The sequence below is a fragment of the Sapajus apella genome, unplaced genomic scaffold, assembly GCF_009761245.1.
Source record: "Sapajus apella isolate SASKATOON/1434 unplaced genomic scaffold, GSC_monkey_1.0 scaffold29, whole genome shotgun sequence".
In the NCBI taxonomy this organism is placed as follows: domain Eukaryota; kingdom Metazoa; phylum Chordata; class Mammalia; order Primates; family Cebidae; genus Sapajus; species Sapajus apella.
Window position 1 is genome coordinate 8,046,940 of NW_022436969.1, and position 15,778 is coordinate 8,062,717.

Here is a 15,778-nt window from a genome sequence, read left to right on the forward strand (position 1 = left end):
ATTTTTAAATTTGTTGTAGAGGTAGGGTCTTACTATATTGTCCAAGCTGGTCTCTAACTTCTGGCCTTAAGCAATCTTCCTGCCTCGACCAGAGGTAGGAGAATTAGTATACGGTATATATTTACCATATATAGTATATACTATATACCATAAATACATACTATATAATATATAGCATATACTATATAACTGTATACTATATATAGTAAATATTTACTGTCTAGTAATATTTACTGAACTGTTAGTAACTATTACTCTCACCAGAGAGCAAATATTTTAGGCTTTGTGGGCCATACAAGTCTCTCCCAACTGCCCCCACTCTGCTGTAGTAATCCAAAAGTAAACATAGTAAATACAACAAAAAGGCCCAGTATGGTGGCTCACACCTGTAATCCCAGCACTTTGGGACACTGAGGTGGGTAGTTCACTTGAATCCAAGAGTTCCAAACCAGCCTGGGCAACATAGCAAGACTCCATCTCTAAAAAAATTTTTTTTTAATTAACTGGTCATGATGACATGTACCTGTAGTCCCAGCTACTTGGGAGGCTGAGATGAGAGGATCACTTGAGCCTGGGAAATGAAGCCATGATCAAGCCACTGCACTCCACCCTAGGTGACAAGGAGACTCTGACTCAAAAAAAAAAAAAAAAAAAAAAAAAAAACACCTTAATTCCTATAAAACTTTATTTATTCATGGACATTGTATTTATGGAATTTCATATTTTCCCATATTACAAAAAGTTTTTTTCTTTTAATCTGTTAAAAATCATTTAAAAATGTAAAAACAGGCTGGGTGCAGTGGCTTATGCCTATAACCCCAGCACTTTGAGAGGCTGAGGCAGGAGGACTGCTTGAGGCCAGGAGCTAGAGACCAGCCTGAACAATATAGTAAGACTCTTATCTCTACAACACGTTTAAAAATTAGATGGATGCAGTGGTGTGTGGCTGTAGTCCCAGCCGAGGCAGGAGGAGTGCTGGAGCCCAGGAGTTCAAGGTTACTGTGAGCTATGATTACATCATTGCACTTCTGCCAGGGCAACAGGGTACAAAAATTTTTTAAAGTAGAAACAGTTCTTAGCTTGCAGGATTTGATTTGCAGGCTGTGGTTTGCTGACCCCCAAGATATAATGCTTCTGTTTTATTAAACACAGGACACCAAATCTGTTCTAAATTGACACAGTGGCTTAGCTTTGGAGCTGTCCTTTCAGGGTCTATCAATGTATATAAAATCTGTTTGCCCTTGAAAGATCCCAGAAGCTTTTTGGATATTTTGTGTCAGTTTTTATATTTTTAGATTCCATTCTTGCTGACAGTTAATACAGAACTGCTGCTGTCAGTGTGTTGGCCTCTCTCCTCTGCCCTAGTCAGTTCATGAGCTACTTTCATCTGCCATGAGCTTTTTTTTTTTTGGAGACAGGGTCTCACTATGTTGCCCAGGCTGGTCTTGACCTTTGAACTCCTGGGCTCAAGTGATTCTCTGATCCTCCTGCCTTGGCCTCCTAAAGTGCTGGGATTACAGGTATGAGCCACTGCGCCTAGCCTGCCATGAACTTTAGAAGCCAGAAAGCTGCGCTTGTTAAAACTGTTTGCAAAGTAAGAATAAACCATCTATGAAAGTGAATTATATGAATAAAAGGAACAAGCTTTAGAAAGTTTGAACTTTGCAAAATCTAGTCTTGTTTCAAACAGCTCTTTTTCAGCTTTTTTAAAACACCTGGTCGGACATGGTGCCTCACAGCTATAATCCCAGCCAACGCAGGTGAATCACCTCACGTCAGGAGTTTGAGACCAGCCTGGCCAACATGGTGAAACACTGTCTCTACTAAAAATACAAAAATTAGCTGGGAGTTGGTGATGTGCGCCTTTAATCCCAGCTACTCAGGAGGCTGAGGCAGGAGAATTGCTTGAGCCCTGGAGGCGGAGGTTGCAGTGAGCTGAGATCACGCCATTGCACTCCAGCCTAGGCAACAAGAGCAAAACTCCATCTCAAAAAAAAAAAAAAAAAAGCCAGAAAGCTGCACTTGTTAAAATTGTTTGTAAAGTAAGAATAAACTGTCTATGAAAGTAAATAATATGAATAAAAGGAACAAGCTTTAGAAAGCTTGAACTTTGCAAAATCTAGTCTTGTCTCAAACAGCTGTTTTTTGGCTTTTTAAAAACTCCTGGTTGGGCATGGCAGCTCACACCTGTAATCCCAGCACTTTGGGAGGCCTCAGCAGGCAGATCACCTGAGCTCAGGAGTTGGAGACCGGCCTGGGCAACACGGCGAAACCCTGTTTCTACCAAAAATACAAAAATTAGCGGGACACAGTGGTATGCGCCTGTAGTCTCAGCTACTCAGGAGGCTGAGGCAGGAGAATCCCTTGAGCCCTGGAGGTGGAGGTTGCAGTGGGCAGAGATCACGTCATTGCACTCCAGCCTGGAAGACAGAGCAAGACCCTGTCTCCAAAAAAAAAAAAAAAAAAAAAATTCAACCCGTGTTACATGTAGGTGAAGTTGATAGATTGGCTAAGATTTAGACAAGTAAATTGTTACAAGAGTAGTGAATTATACATATTTAAAAGCAACCATAGAAAAATGCTACTGTGCTGGAATTTTTCTCTGAGTATGATATTTTACTCTTTTACAAAATCAGAGTGGTTTTTATTATGAATAATTAATTAGGAAACTAAGTTTGCATTTAGGTACTATTTATAGGCATATGTACCCTCTAGAACCAGTGTCACGTGACTGCCCACTGTTCTTATATTAGTTTTGTTATAGTCTCCTCCCCTCCCCTCCCTGGTCCAGCTACATGCTGGATTTAGCTGCTTCCTTATTTTGATAAATATTTGCAGTAAATGTCATAAAACATTAACAGCTCATCTACGAGACCCTTCTGTGCTCAGACATGCTCCAACTCAAAGCTCTAGGGCATCGCCTCACCCACATACTCTTCCTCTTAAGTCCTGAAGCTCCACAGTCACAGTCTTGCCTGCCTGAGTGGTCAGAGTATCTGTTGCTGTTCTGACAAGTCAGCCCATTGGCTAAGCAGCTATTCCTCCAGCCTTGCTGGAAGTGGCTCAGCAAAACTACAAAGACTGTATGTGTTGTCCTTGAAGAACAAAAATATTTGGCACAGCATTGTTGTTTTTTCTGCAGTAAGTTCCAAAGTATGTAAAACTGACTGAGTGATCATGAATAAGGAATCTGCCCCCTCAGCCAGATTCCTTATTTCACTTGTAAGAGAACATCAGCAATATTTGTACTGAACATCAGTTGTGTATCCGAGGACACTATACTAGGGGTTGATGTGACTTTGAAAAGTACAAGGCAAGATAAAGAAGCTTAAGGGCCTGAGGTTACAGTCTTATCACCCAGATGATTTATGATGGAAGCAATGCTGAATGCCAATGGTTATGAATTCAGTCCTGACACACACTGTCATTTTCTCTTAGAATGGGACATCAGCGCTCCATGTGGCAGTGCTCAGCGGAAACATTAAAACAGTTGCGCTGCTCCTAGAAGCAGGGGCAGACCCATCCCTGAGAAACAAGGTACCCACTTAAGCCATCTTTTAACTCCATTGGGCCCCTTGAAGTGTCCTTCTAGGCCAGGAAGGATAAATATCTCCCTGGCTCCAATCACCATCTTCATTCTTTGTATAGTAAGGTCATTCAGGGTTGCTATTAGTAGGTGATTAGTGAGCAGTACAGTTGGACCCAGGAAATTCTACTATTAATAAAAACCTTGACTCATATCAATGGTTTTATTTTATATATATATATATATATATATATAAAAATTTTAGAAGCCCTTGTGTTGAGGACTGACTTTCAGTAGACTGCAGCAAGGGAGCTACTCTGCTACATATGAAACCCTGACCCAGAAGCAGGTCATCTTCAAATGGTTTAGCGCCAGGTTCCCCATGGACATGCGTTGCGTGACAGGTGAGGGGGCTATCCGGTTGTTGGATTTTTTGTTTTTTGGGGTTTTTTTTGTTTTTTTTTTTTTTTGAGAGGGAGTCTCGCTCAGTTGCCCAGTCTGGGGTGCAGTGGCACAATCTCGGCTCACTACAACCTCTACCTCCCGGGTTCAAGCGATTCTCCTGCCTCTGCCTCCCAAGTAGCTAGGATTATAGGAGTGCACCACCACACCCAGCTAATTTTTTCTGGCCTCCCAAAGTGCTAGGATTACAGGCGTGAGCCACCATGCCCAGCCAGTGGTTTTCAGTTAACAGTGGTGCACCCTCCTAGTGGAGGTGGGAAAAAAAGGGAGAGCAGTTACTATGGGAGTAAGTATTATTCTATCATCAAAGTCATGCCCTAAAAATGCCAAAATTCTGGTAGTTTATCACCATTCCCATAAGTTCACTGTTCATATCTTGAGAATTGCTTATGCTATGATTGCTTTTATGTTGTTAACAGGAGTACATGCCACTGTTACAAAATTTTTCTAGTTCTAAATTCTTAATTTACAATTAGGCTAAAACTTGGAGGTGGGAGGGCATACAATAAACATTTTTTTTTTTTTTTTGAGACGAAGTTTTTTGCTCTTGTTGCCCAGACTGGAGTGCAATGGCGTTATCTCGGCTCATCACAACCTCCACCTTCCAGGTTCAAGCAGTTCTCCTGCCTCAGCCTCCCGAGTAGCTGGGATTACCAGCATGCACCACAACACCCAGCTAATTTTGTATTTTAGTAGAGATGGGGTTTCTCCATGTTGGTCAGGCTAGTCTTGAACTCCTAACCTCAGGTGATCCTCAGCCTCCCAAAGTGCCGGGATTACAGGTGTGAACCACCACACCCAGGCACAATAGGAATTTTTTTTAAATGATTGTCATTTCGCTTCCTCCTCTCAACATCTGCTTAAGCTGGCACATGTATAGATGGCAGCAGAGAAGAGTAGCCTAGGAAAGGTCTTGAGAGAATGCATGGGCCAGGCACAGAGGCTCACTGCTGTAAACCCAGCACTTTGGGAGCTGAGGCAGGTGGATCACTTGAGCCCAGGAGTTCATGGCAAAACCCTGACTCCACAAAAAGTATAAAAATTAGCTGGGTATGATGGTGTGCGCCTGTAGTCCCAGCTACTGGGGAGGCTGAGGTGGGAGGATCACTTGAACCCAGCCAAGGAGGTCAAGGATGCAGTGAGCTATGGTCATGCCACTGTACTCCACCCTGGGCGACAGAGTGGAGAGAAAACGCACTAAACTACAAACTTTATTTATTACTTATTTAAATGTGAATTTTTTTACTTTTTATAGAGATGTGGTCTTGCTGTGTTGCCCAGGCTGGTCTTGAACTTCTGAACTCAAGCAATCCTCCCACTTTGGCTTCCCAAAGTGCTGGGATTATAGGCATGAAACACCACACCTGGCCTAAACTACAAATTTTTGAAGGAGGAAGTGGTATTGGTGTTTATGAATAGATGAGGATATGAAAAGCAACCTTCACTTTATACTCACATATTCTAAAAATTTTTTTTTTTTTTTTTTTTTGAGACAGAGTCTCACTCTGTTACCCAGTCTGGAGTGCAATGGCACGATCTTGGCTCACTGCAACCTCTGCCTCCCAGGTTCAAACTATTCTCCTGCCTCAGCCTCCTGAGTAGCTGGGATTACAGGTGTGCAGTACCATACCCAGCTAATTTTTGTATTTTTAGTAGAGACAAGGTTTCACCATGCTGGTCAGGCTGGTCTCAAACTCCTGACCTCACTCAGGTGATCCACCTGCCTTGGAATCCCAAAGTGCTGGGATTACAGGCGTGAGCCACTGCACCCAGCCTCATACTCTGAATTTTTCTAAGCATCTGTTACTGTGTTAAAATTTTTAACTAATAAAAACAAAAACATATAACATTTTAATGACATTTTGAAAAGAAACCTTAAGAAGTGCCAGTTAAACAACATGCCAGGGGTCACTTTTTTCATTTGACTTAGCATGTCCAAGTATCACTTCCTCATTCCCATTGAATTGCTTGCCTATAACATTTCTGCTTATCTCTCCTTAGATACTTAGATTTGTTTTCCATTAGCTGACCTGGCTGTGTGATAAGCCAGTTGAAATCACAATTGCCTTTCTTTAGATCTTATCTTTAGACCTTGTGCACCAACTTCCTAAAGACACCAGTCTTCGGAAAAAAAAAAAAAAGAGACCAGTCTTTGTTGGTGAGTTATCCAATATTGAACTAAGGCAAGGAGGAAACATTAGTACCTTTACATAGAAACTGAAAAATGCAATTCCCTGTGTGTCTCCTAGAATAATGGAATGACTACCAACAAGAATGGTTATGAGTAATTTCCAGTGGGCAAAATGCTGGACTTTGGACCCTCCTGAATCAAAACAAGTGCAACTGCCCAATGGGTTCATCTTGCCTGCAGCCTAAACAGAACCTATGTATCAAGACAGGGGACTCACAATGGAGAAAGAGTAATTCATGCAGAGCCAGCTGTGAGGGAGATAGGAATTTTGAATTTTTTAGTAGATACGGGGTTTCACCATGTTGGTCAGGCTGGTCTGAAACTCCTGACCTCATGATCCACCTGCCTCAGCCTCCCAAAGTGCTGGAATTACAGGCGTGAGTCACCACACCCAGCCACATCCTTCTTTCTTTTTAGAGACAGAGTGTCACTCTGTCACCCAGGTTGGAGTGCAGTGGTGCCATCATAGCTAACTGTAACCGCAAACTCCTGGGCTTAAGTGATACTCCCACCTCAGCCTCCCGAGTAGCTGAACCACCATGCCCAGCCACGAGAACAGAGTTCTGATTCCTCTATACAAACAGTTCTCAACAGTTCTCTTGGATCCCTGAAGATCTTCATGACCCATACAAGGGGTCTAAGGAATCAAAACAAGGTTGGGCGTAGTGGCTCAAGCCTGTAATCATAACACTTTGGGATTACAGACAAGCCTGGGCAATACAGCAAGACACCATCTCTACAAAAAAATAAAAATCTATTTAAATTTTTAAAAAAGAATTCAAAACCATATATATATATATATATATATATATATATATTTGTTTTTTTTTTTTTTTTTTTTAATAGAGATGGAGTCTTGCTTTGTCACCCAGGCTGGAGTGCAGTGCTGCGATCTTGGCTCATTGCAACCTCCGCCTCCCAGGTTCAAGCAATTCCCCTGCCTCATCCTCCTGAGTAGATGGGATTACAGGTGCACGCTACCACACCTGGCTAATGTTTGTATTTTTAGTAGAGACAGGGTTTCACCATGCAAAACCATATTCCTGATACTAAAAAGATGTTGGCCATTCGAGGTGGTTCATGCCTGTAATTCCAGCAATTTGGGAGGTTGAGGCAGCAGGATCGCTTGAAACCAGAAGTTCAAGACCAGCATGGGCAATATAGCAAGACCCTATCTCTTTAAGAAATTAAAAAACAAAAAAATTGTTGGGCATGGTGGTTTGTGCCTATAGTCCTAACTACTAGGGAGGCTGAGGTGGAAAGATCACTTGAGCTCAGGAGTTCAAGGCCACAGCGAGCTACATGGTTATGCCACTGCATTCCAGTCTTAGCAACAGAGAGAAAACCTGTCTCCTAAAAAAACAAACCAGATATTGTCTGCCTTCTTCACTGTGCTGACATTTGCTCTAATGGTACAAAGAAAAGCAATGGTGGGTGAAACTGTTGGGGCTTAGTATACATCAAAGCAGGGGCACTAAACCGTACTGGCAAAATATTTTACAAGCCTTTGTAAAGTATTCTATAAATTTTGTAAATTATTATTATTATTATTATTTTTTTTTTTTTTTTTTTTTTTTGAGACGGAGTTTCACTCTTGTTACCCAGGCTGGAGTGCAATGGCGCGATCTCGGCTCACCGCAACCTCCGCCTCCTGGGTTCGGGTAATTCTCCTGTGTAAATTATTTTTTAAAAATACCAGTTGTACTTAAGAATGTCTCTGATGACGCAGTAAAAAAATGTCAGTTTTATTACATTTTGACTCTTCCTATACATCTTTTTAAAATTCTGTGTGATTGGCCGGGTGGGGTGGCTCACACCTATAATCTCAGCACTTTGGGAGGCCGAGGCAGGCAGATCACATGAGGTCAGGAATTCGAGACCGTCCTGGCCAACATGGTGAAACCCTGTCTCTACTAAAAATACAAAAATTAGCCAGTGTGTTAACACAAGCCTATAATCCCAACTACTCAGGAGGCTGAGGCAGAATTGCTTGAACCCAGGAAGTGAAGGCTGCACCACTGCATGCCAGCCTGGGTGACAGAGGGAGACCATGTGTCTAAATAAATAAATAAAATTCTATGTGACAAAATGGAAAGCATGCCTAAAGCACTTCTGCTGTGTACTGAAGTATGATGATTATCTCAAGAAAAAGCATCTATCTGTTGGGCGGTGAGCAGGTAAACCTGCCACCAAAAGTCTGAGGAAGCTGAGAAGCCAAGAAAGAAGCTGACATCCAGATGATCACAGCAGATAAGAAGAAAAAAAAGGCTGACATATCCAGTTTCTCAGAAAGTAACAGGGACAGGAAGCATAGTCTCAGGACATCACCCCCAGACCCAGGGCCTAAGGGAAGGATTACACAGGACAACTGAAGTCAGCCCCTCGGGGAAAGGCAAGCAGGCTATGTGACTGCCAAGGGGCAAGACTTATGGGCAAGGTTGTTTTGACCTGTGGGCAGGATTTTCAGTAGGAACCACAAAAAAAGTAGATAAAATAAAAATCTTAGAGGCATTCTTAAAACTAGGATTAATCACAGGGCAGCCTGGGTATAGTGGCTCATGACTGTAATCCCAGCACTTTGGGAGGCCAAAGCAGGCAGATCACTTGAGGTCAAGAGTTCGAGACCAGCCTGGCCAATGTGGCGAAACCTCATCTCTACTGAAATACAAAAATGAGCTGGGTATGGTGGTGTGTGCCTATAATTCCAGCTACTGGGGAGGCTGAGGCAAGAGAGTGGCTTGAACCTGGGAGGCAGAGGTTGCAGGGAGCCGAGATGGTGCCACTGCACTCCATCCTAGGCACAGAGCTAGATTCCATCTCAAAAAAAAAAAAAAAAAAGAAGTCAACATGGCAGATTAGCATCCAAGATGGAGTTGTGTTAGCTTCCACAGCTCCTGTGCAGTTGTTTGAATTGCAAAATGAACCTGCCACTTTTTTCATGGAACACTATTTTTACTTTAAAGAAGGTATCTACCACTATGACCTTAACAGCTTCCCAGTACTTAAAGGCTTTTCTGATGGATAAGTTTTGTTGTTTGTTTTTGAGACAGAGTCTCACTATCACCCACGCTGGAGTGCAGTGGCGTGATCTCAGCTCACTGCAACCTCTGCCTCCCAAGTTCAAGGGATTTCTTACCTCAGCCTCTTGAGTAGCTATAATTACAGGCATGTGCCACCAAGCCCAGCTAATTTTTATATTTTTAGTAGAGACGAGTTTTTACATTGGCCAGGCTGGTCTCAAACTCCTTGCCTCAGGTGATCCACCTGCCTTGGCCTCCCAAAGTAGGGTAATTACAGGCATGAGCCACCACGCCCAGCCAGAATGTGAGTTTTTAATATTGCACAATGAAATATGCGAACATTCTACAAACTTAGTGAACCATACTTTCCAAATGAGCAGTGCATGTTACAAACCATGCTAGGTAAAAGATCCAACTGTAAACAGATATATCTGTGGGTTTTAAAGTTCATTGATATGGTTTCAAATCCCACATTGCATTTAACCTTTAAGAAGCTACCACTTGTTGGCCGGGTGCAGTGGCTCACACCTGTAATCCCAGCACTTTGGGAGGCCAAGCCTGGCGGATCACGATGTCAAGAGATCAAGATGATCCTGGCCAACATGGTGAAACCCTGTCTCTACTAAAAATACAAAAATTAGCTGGGTGTGGTGGTGTATGTCTATAATCCCAGCTACTTGAGAGGCTGAAGCAGGAGAATCGCTTGAACCCGGGGGGAGGAGGTTGCAGTGCGCCAAGATCGCACCACTGCACTCCAGCCTGGTGACAGAGTGAGACTCCATCTCAAAAAAAAAAGGAAACTAACACTTGTTGAGTATTGATGTGGCATCAAAGAATAATATCTACAACAATCTGAAAAGAGTGTTAAAATACTCCTTTTTTTTCCATTTACATATCTGTGTGAAGCTTAATTTTCTTTACATACTTCTACCAAAACAATATATCACAATAGACAGGATGCAGATGCAGACATGAGAATCCAATTGTATTCCCTCTTAAGCTACACATTTAAAGAAATATGTAAAGCTGTTAAGCAGTGCTATTCTTCTCAGCATTACTTGTTTTTGAAAATTTAATTTTTTATAAATATATTAACTTGTATTAATATTTTTAGTGAATTAATAAATATATTTTTAAGGTTTTCTGTTTTAATTTCTTTTTGAAAATATTTTCATTTTAAATAATAGATATGAGGTTTCACTATGTTGCCCAAGCTGGTCTCGAGCTCCTGTGCTCAAGTGGCCCTCTCACTTCAGCCTCCCAAAGTGCTAGCATTACAGGTGTGAGCCACTGCACCCAGCCCTCAGCTTATATTTTTAATAAGTTTAAAACAAAAGTTTCTTAGACTCTTCAGTAATTTTTAAGAGTATACAGGGGTCCTGAAACCAACAAGTTTGAGAACCACTTCCACATCACACCTGTTGTCGATGGTAGGGACTGGTTCACTAGATGCCTAATGAATGTATCTCAGCAGCAATGTGAAAGAAAGGACTTGGAGTGATACTGGGTCAGGTGGAAAGTGTTAACCACCAAGGCTGTTCTTTCCCTGGTGTCTCTTACGCTCTTGGATGTTTCCTAACTCTGCCTTCTCATCAAAAGACGCCTGGCCTGGCGCGGTGGCTCACACCTGTAATCCCAGCACTTTGGGGGGCTGAGGCAGGAGGATCACTTGAGGTCAGGAGTTTGAGACCAGCCTGGCTAACATCTCGAAATCCCCTCTACTGAAAATACAGAAACATTAGCCGGGTATGGTGGCGCACGCCTATAATCCCACCTACTCGGGAGGCTGAGGCAAGAGAATTGCTTGAACCCAGGAGGCAGAGAATCAAGGCTGCAGTGAGCCACTGCATTCCAGCCTGGTAACAGAGCAAGACCCGGTCTCTGATAATAATAATAAAATAATAAAATACACATAAAGTATCAAATTTAATTTGACCAGTACTTATGGAGAACATTCTAGACATGCTGGGCATTGTGCTAGCGATAAGGATACAATGATTATCAGATCTGGACCCTTCCCCCTAAGAGATTATAGTCTAGTAAGGGATCTGGCTGGATAGAAAAAAAATCTCTAAGAATGAGATAAGGAAATAACAAGTAATATTTTTACATTTAAAGGAGATTTTTAATACCTTTATATAAAAGAATGAGTCCAGTGTGGATTTTTTTTTTCTTTTTTTGGTATCTCAACTCTCTGGCTTTGTGTCATAACCAGTGTGGATTTTTTTCATTAGGAAAGGAGAAAGAGTGGGTCAAATGCCCCTCTTTGGAATCCCTAAAACCACACCAGCTATGACGATTCACTAATGGCCATCTTCTCTTCTTTCAGGCCAACGAACTTCCGGCAGAACTAACCAAAAATGAACGTATATTGCGTCTCCTGAGAAGTAAAGAAGGTCCCAGAAAGAGCTAACTTAGTTCCATATTTGACAGAGAAAGTTTAACCACATTGTCCAAAAAGAAATTGCATTTCAGTGTTGGAAATTATTTTATGAAAAAAAATATATACCCAGAATGCCCACCCTATGGGTCCCTGACAAAGAAGAGCTATGCTCTGTGCACCAAGTTAAGAACCAAACAGCTCAGGGACCCTCTTTCCCCCTCACCACAGGCTTCTCACAGTGCCCTGTAACTCAGCTCCCGGAGGGCCTGGCATGTTCACAGATTCCACAGAAACTCATTTTCAATGATGCTAACTTGGGCCTCTCAGTTAAACTCTAAGGTGGATCGGGTTCTCAGTGCTAAGCAAGGAGGCAGAACACTTTGTTCCTTTTAAAGACTGAAAAGCTGACCTTCAACGGATTGATTCACTTTTGCTTTTGTGTTAAATGTATGTGTGCTAAAATATACAGATCTATCCTATTTTACCTACATATGTATGTCATTCCATTACAAAATGTTCTCTTCTACCCAGGGATCATAGCCGTGATTGTTATAAATCAATGAGGTATAAACATACACTATTAAAAAACCACTTCTGACATTCCATTGTGTGCTATTCAAAGACAGACAACTGAACTATAGAAAAGAGAGATTGTGCATTTGTTCGTTGTTCCTCATCTTATTCCTGACATGTAAAAATGATTTTTACTTAGAGTCAACATTGTAGGTAGATTAGGATACCAGTGGCAAGTTTGGAAATTCAGAAAAGTATAAACTATAAGAAATCTATAGGCTTGTCTCTTTGGTCTTTGGTCTCTGTTGTTGGGAATCTGTTTCCCATGCCATAAGTAAGTATACCTAACACTCTGGAATCTTGAGTTTCCAACACCATGTTGCTTGATATAATGACTCTGAGGTCCTTGGATACAATGCGATATATATGCAAGTACAGTATGTTGCTATCATCATTGCAGGTGTATAAATAATAAAAGACTGTTATTAGCACTTAGTAAATCTTCATCTATGCATGTTCTTGAGTTGATTGATTCCAAGAACGAAATCTGAGTTTTACTGAATTATTCTTTTGAAGAGGATCAAAACTTATATTCAATGCACTTTATAATTAATGGTGTCTAAATGCCTCAATCGGTGCCTAACTGCACACACAAAAATAAAACCTTCTTTCTGTAATCTACCAAAATAAACGCAATGGTATTTCTGCTATTTAAACACATCCTTCGTTTTTGTGTTCATGTTCTACTCTGGTTTTCAGTCATGTTCTATGTAAAGACATGTTAAGATAGAGGAAAAGGATGTAATCCCAAAAGAATTTTTGTTTAACCAACTTTCAGTGTCACTAAAAGGATTATCTTTAATTCAGTAAATAATGGAATATTATCTTGGAAATTAGAAGATAGTCTCTTAAAATTCGTTAAAAATCAGCGTATTTTGATAAATGCCACAAGCAAATGAGCAACCCACAGCCCCCAGAAGTGCCTACAGCCTGACCAGCTATGCAAAAAGCCTGCAACCTGATTCTAGGATAAAATATTAGAAAGCTCTCTGTTGCTAAAACACCCAGATATAAGCATTTTGGTGGCTAAACAAACAGTGCCAATTTACTCATTGGCATTCTTTTATTCAGCAAATTTGTACAAACATACATTTTCTCCTGTGGGAGTTTCAAAAAGCTATATTCATTTTGAAGGGGAAAGTAATATGGACTTAAATGCTTTACACTTTCCCCTTAGTTAAGCCTTGTGGCAAAAACAGCAGCTAATCACTGATACAAAGCAAAACATTATGGATACTGATAACAAAGTTCCAAAAGACAAAACAGGATGAATCACAAACTTTTTCACTAAAATATGTCATTGGCCTATTATTTCAATAAAGTGGATAATGTTCTTGAACAATATTAGAGCCATAAAATTGAACCCAATAGCTTTAACGATACGGAGGCCTTCTTATTGTAGGTAAGAGGTGTCTAGCTTAAAGGGATCACATTTTATCTAGAAGAGATTATCCATGGCAGGGAAGATTATTAATCACCTACCTAAGATTGTATGGAAAGGTCTGTTATTTTAAAAATTGCATTTTAGTTTACACACATGTAAATGATTATTTTATGTTACTCTAAATGACAATTCAGTTAGCTCCACATCCTACGCAAATTGTCTGCTTAATTGAACTACAAACATTTTTCATTAATTCATTTCTTTGATGACATATTCCATGTTATATAATAATTCAAAATAAAGTTAATATACTACCCCACTTGCCTTTGCTGCTTTTTTCTGTTTGTTTTTAATCACAAATTGTTGCTATGTGACTTTTATAGCATGGAATTTTAGGGTGAATAATTCAACTCTGTAAATATATTGATATTTGGAACCCTAAATAGACATTTAAACTTTTATTTTAGTAATGGACCTTTGATTTCATTATTTCTGCTGTAGAGAATGTAATGATTCCAAAAAGTTTTCAGTTAAAAAGAATTATTGGGAGTTACTGAAGACACTGAAAATAGAAAAATTTTCTAATTTATATTATTTATGATGCTCCTGGCTCTTCAGTCCTTTGCACTAACTTTCTCTTGTGAAGTAGCTGGTGGTTTTGCAGAACTACTGGTGTAGGAGACAATAATTTGCAGCAGTAACGTCAGGAATATGGAGATTTACAGAGACATCCTGGCTTCCATCTGCTCCATCCACCCTCTACCACCACAAGAAAGCTACATCTCTTCATAAATCCCACACTGAGACACCTGCGCAGACGAAAAGAGCATCCCCAAATACCAGGGTACTTAGAACCAGACAGAGATGACTGTGTTTTGGTGGGGGCCTACAGATACAGATTAGCTGAGTTCCTAATTTCCTAACAAAAGTGCTTTTGGTGCTAGAACTGGATGTTTCAGTGGTAGTGACCAGGTGAGGAGTCCCAGTGGCTCATGCCTGTAAATTCGGCACTTTGGAAGGCCAAGGTGGGGTGGATCACTTGAGTTCAGGAGATCAAGACCAGCCTAGGCAACATAGTGAGACCCCTGTCTCTCTAAAAATAAAAACAATTAGCTGGACATGGTGGCTCACACCTGTGGTCCCAGCTACTTGGGAGGTTGAGATGGTAGGATGGCTTGAGCCCAGAGGTCAAGGCTGCAATGGCCCCTAACGGTACCACTACACTCCAGCCTCAGTGATAGAGTGAGACCCTGTCTCTAAATAAATACATAAATAAATAAAAATAAAAACAGCAACTAACATTTGTTAAGGGATTGTTATGTGCTAAGCACTTTAGATAATCTCATAAAGTGTTATGCATTTTTTCATTTGCCCCGACAACAACCCTATGAAATAAATGTTATTACCATCCCCATCTTCCAGTGAGGTAATGAGCTTTGAAAGACAGTCTACCTTGTAGTGGTGTCTTGGTACTGTCCGCCAATCTTGGTAGTTTGACTTTTGCTTTTTGGGGGAAGGTGGAGGAGGCAGTGGTGACTAGATGGAGTCACAACTGTAGCATCAGAGCAGTGAGGGTGGAGAATATGGCACATGTTTTTGAAAATACTTGCAGGTAGAATTAATGATAATTGGTGATTAATTGAATATAGGGATGAATAAAAGAAAGGAGAGCTAGGAATTATGCTAAGGTGTGTTAGGCGTTCCCAAATCATCCCCAGGTTTAGTGACTTGCTAGGAAGACATTGGGCTCATATGTGTAGTTGTTTACTCATATATATACTCATATACCTGTATACACATACATGTACATGGTTAAGAATACAACAAAAAGACACATCGCAAAATCAGCAAAGAGAAAAGGAAAATAGAGCAAAGATAGCAGACACCAGGTGCAAGTTTCTAAGAACCCTCTCCCACAGGCTGAACTTAGTTCCTCCAGCAACCAAGTTGCGGCAGCAAGCGTTGTCTACCAGGGAAACTCATTAAAGAGTTAGTGCTCAGGGTTTTAACTGGGAGCTGGTCACACAGGTACCTTCTGCCTAGCATTTACCAAAAATCAAGACCTCCAGAAGGAAAACAGGCATTCAGTATAAACCACATTGTTTGCACAAACAGTTTAGGCAAAGTGAACACTTCTTACCATTTAGGGGAAGTCTGATATCAGTGCAGAGAACTGTTTGCCAGCTGAGGGTCAACCTTGTAAGCAGGACTTCCTAAGGATAGGCAGTCTTGGGCTGGC

General features: G+C 41.0%; 1 protein-coding gene across 4 annotated transcripts in view; it reads left to right on the forward strand.

The window, feature by feature from the left end:
* The window catches only part of ANKRD29 (ankyrin repeat domain 29), a 58,188-nt gene extending 44,331 nt beyond the window's left edge, over window positions 1-13,857 (forward strand). For 3 of the 4 annotated variants that reach the window (XM_032293191.1, XM_032293188.1, XM_032293190.1), the window contains 2 exons: window positions 3,439-3,537; window positions 11,529-13,857. In XM_032293191.1, coding sequence (XP_032149082.1) covers window positions 3,439-3,537; window positions 11,529-11,612 — 183 coding nt within the window. In that variant the 3' untranslated portion in view covers window positions 11,613-13,857. The remainder of the gene's footprint in view (window positions 1-3,438; window positions 3,538-11,528) is intronic. The other variant, XM_032293189.1, reaches the window with a different exon arrangement.
* The last annotated feature ends 1,921 nt before the right edge of the window (window positions 13,858-15,778 follow it).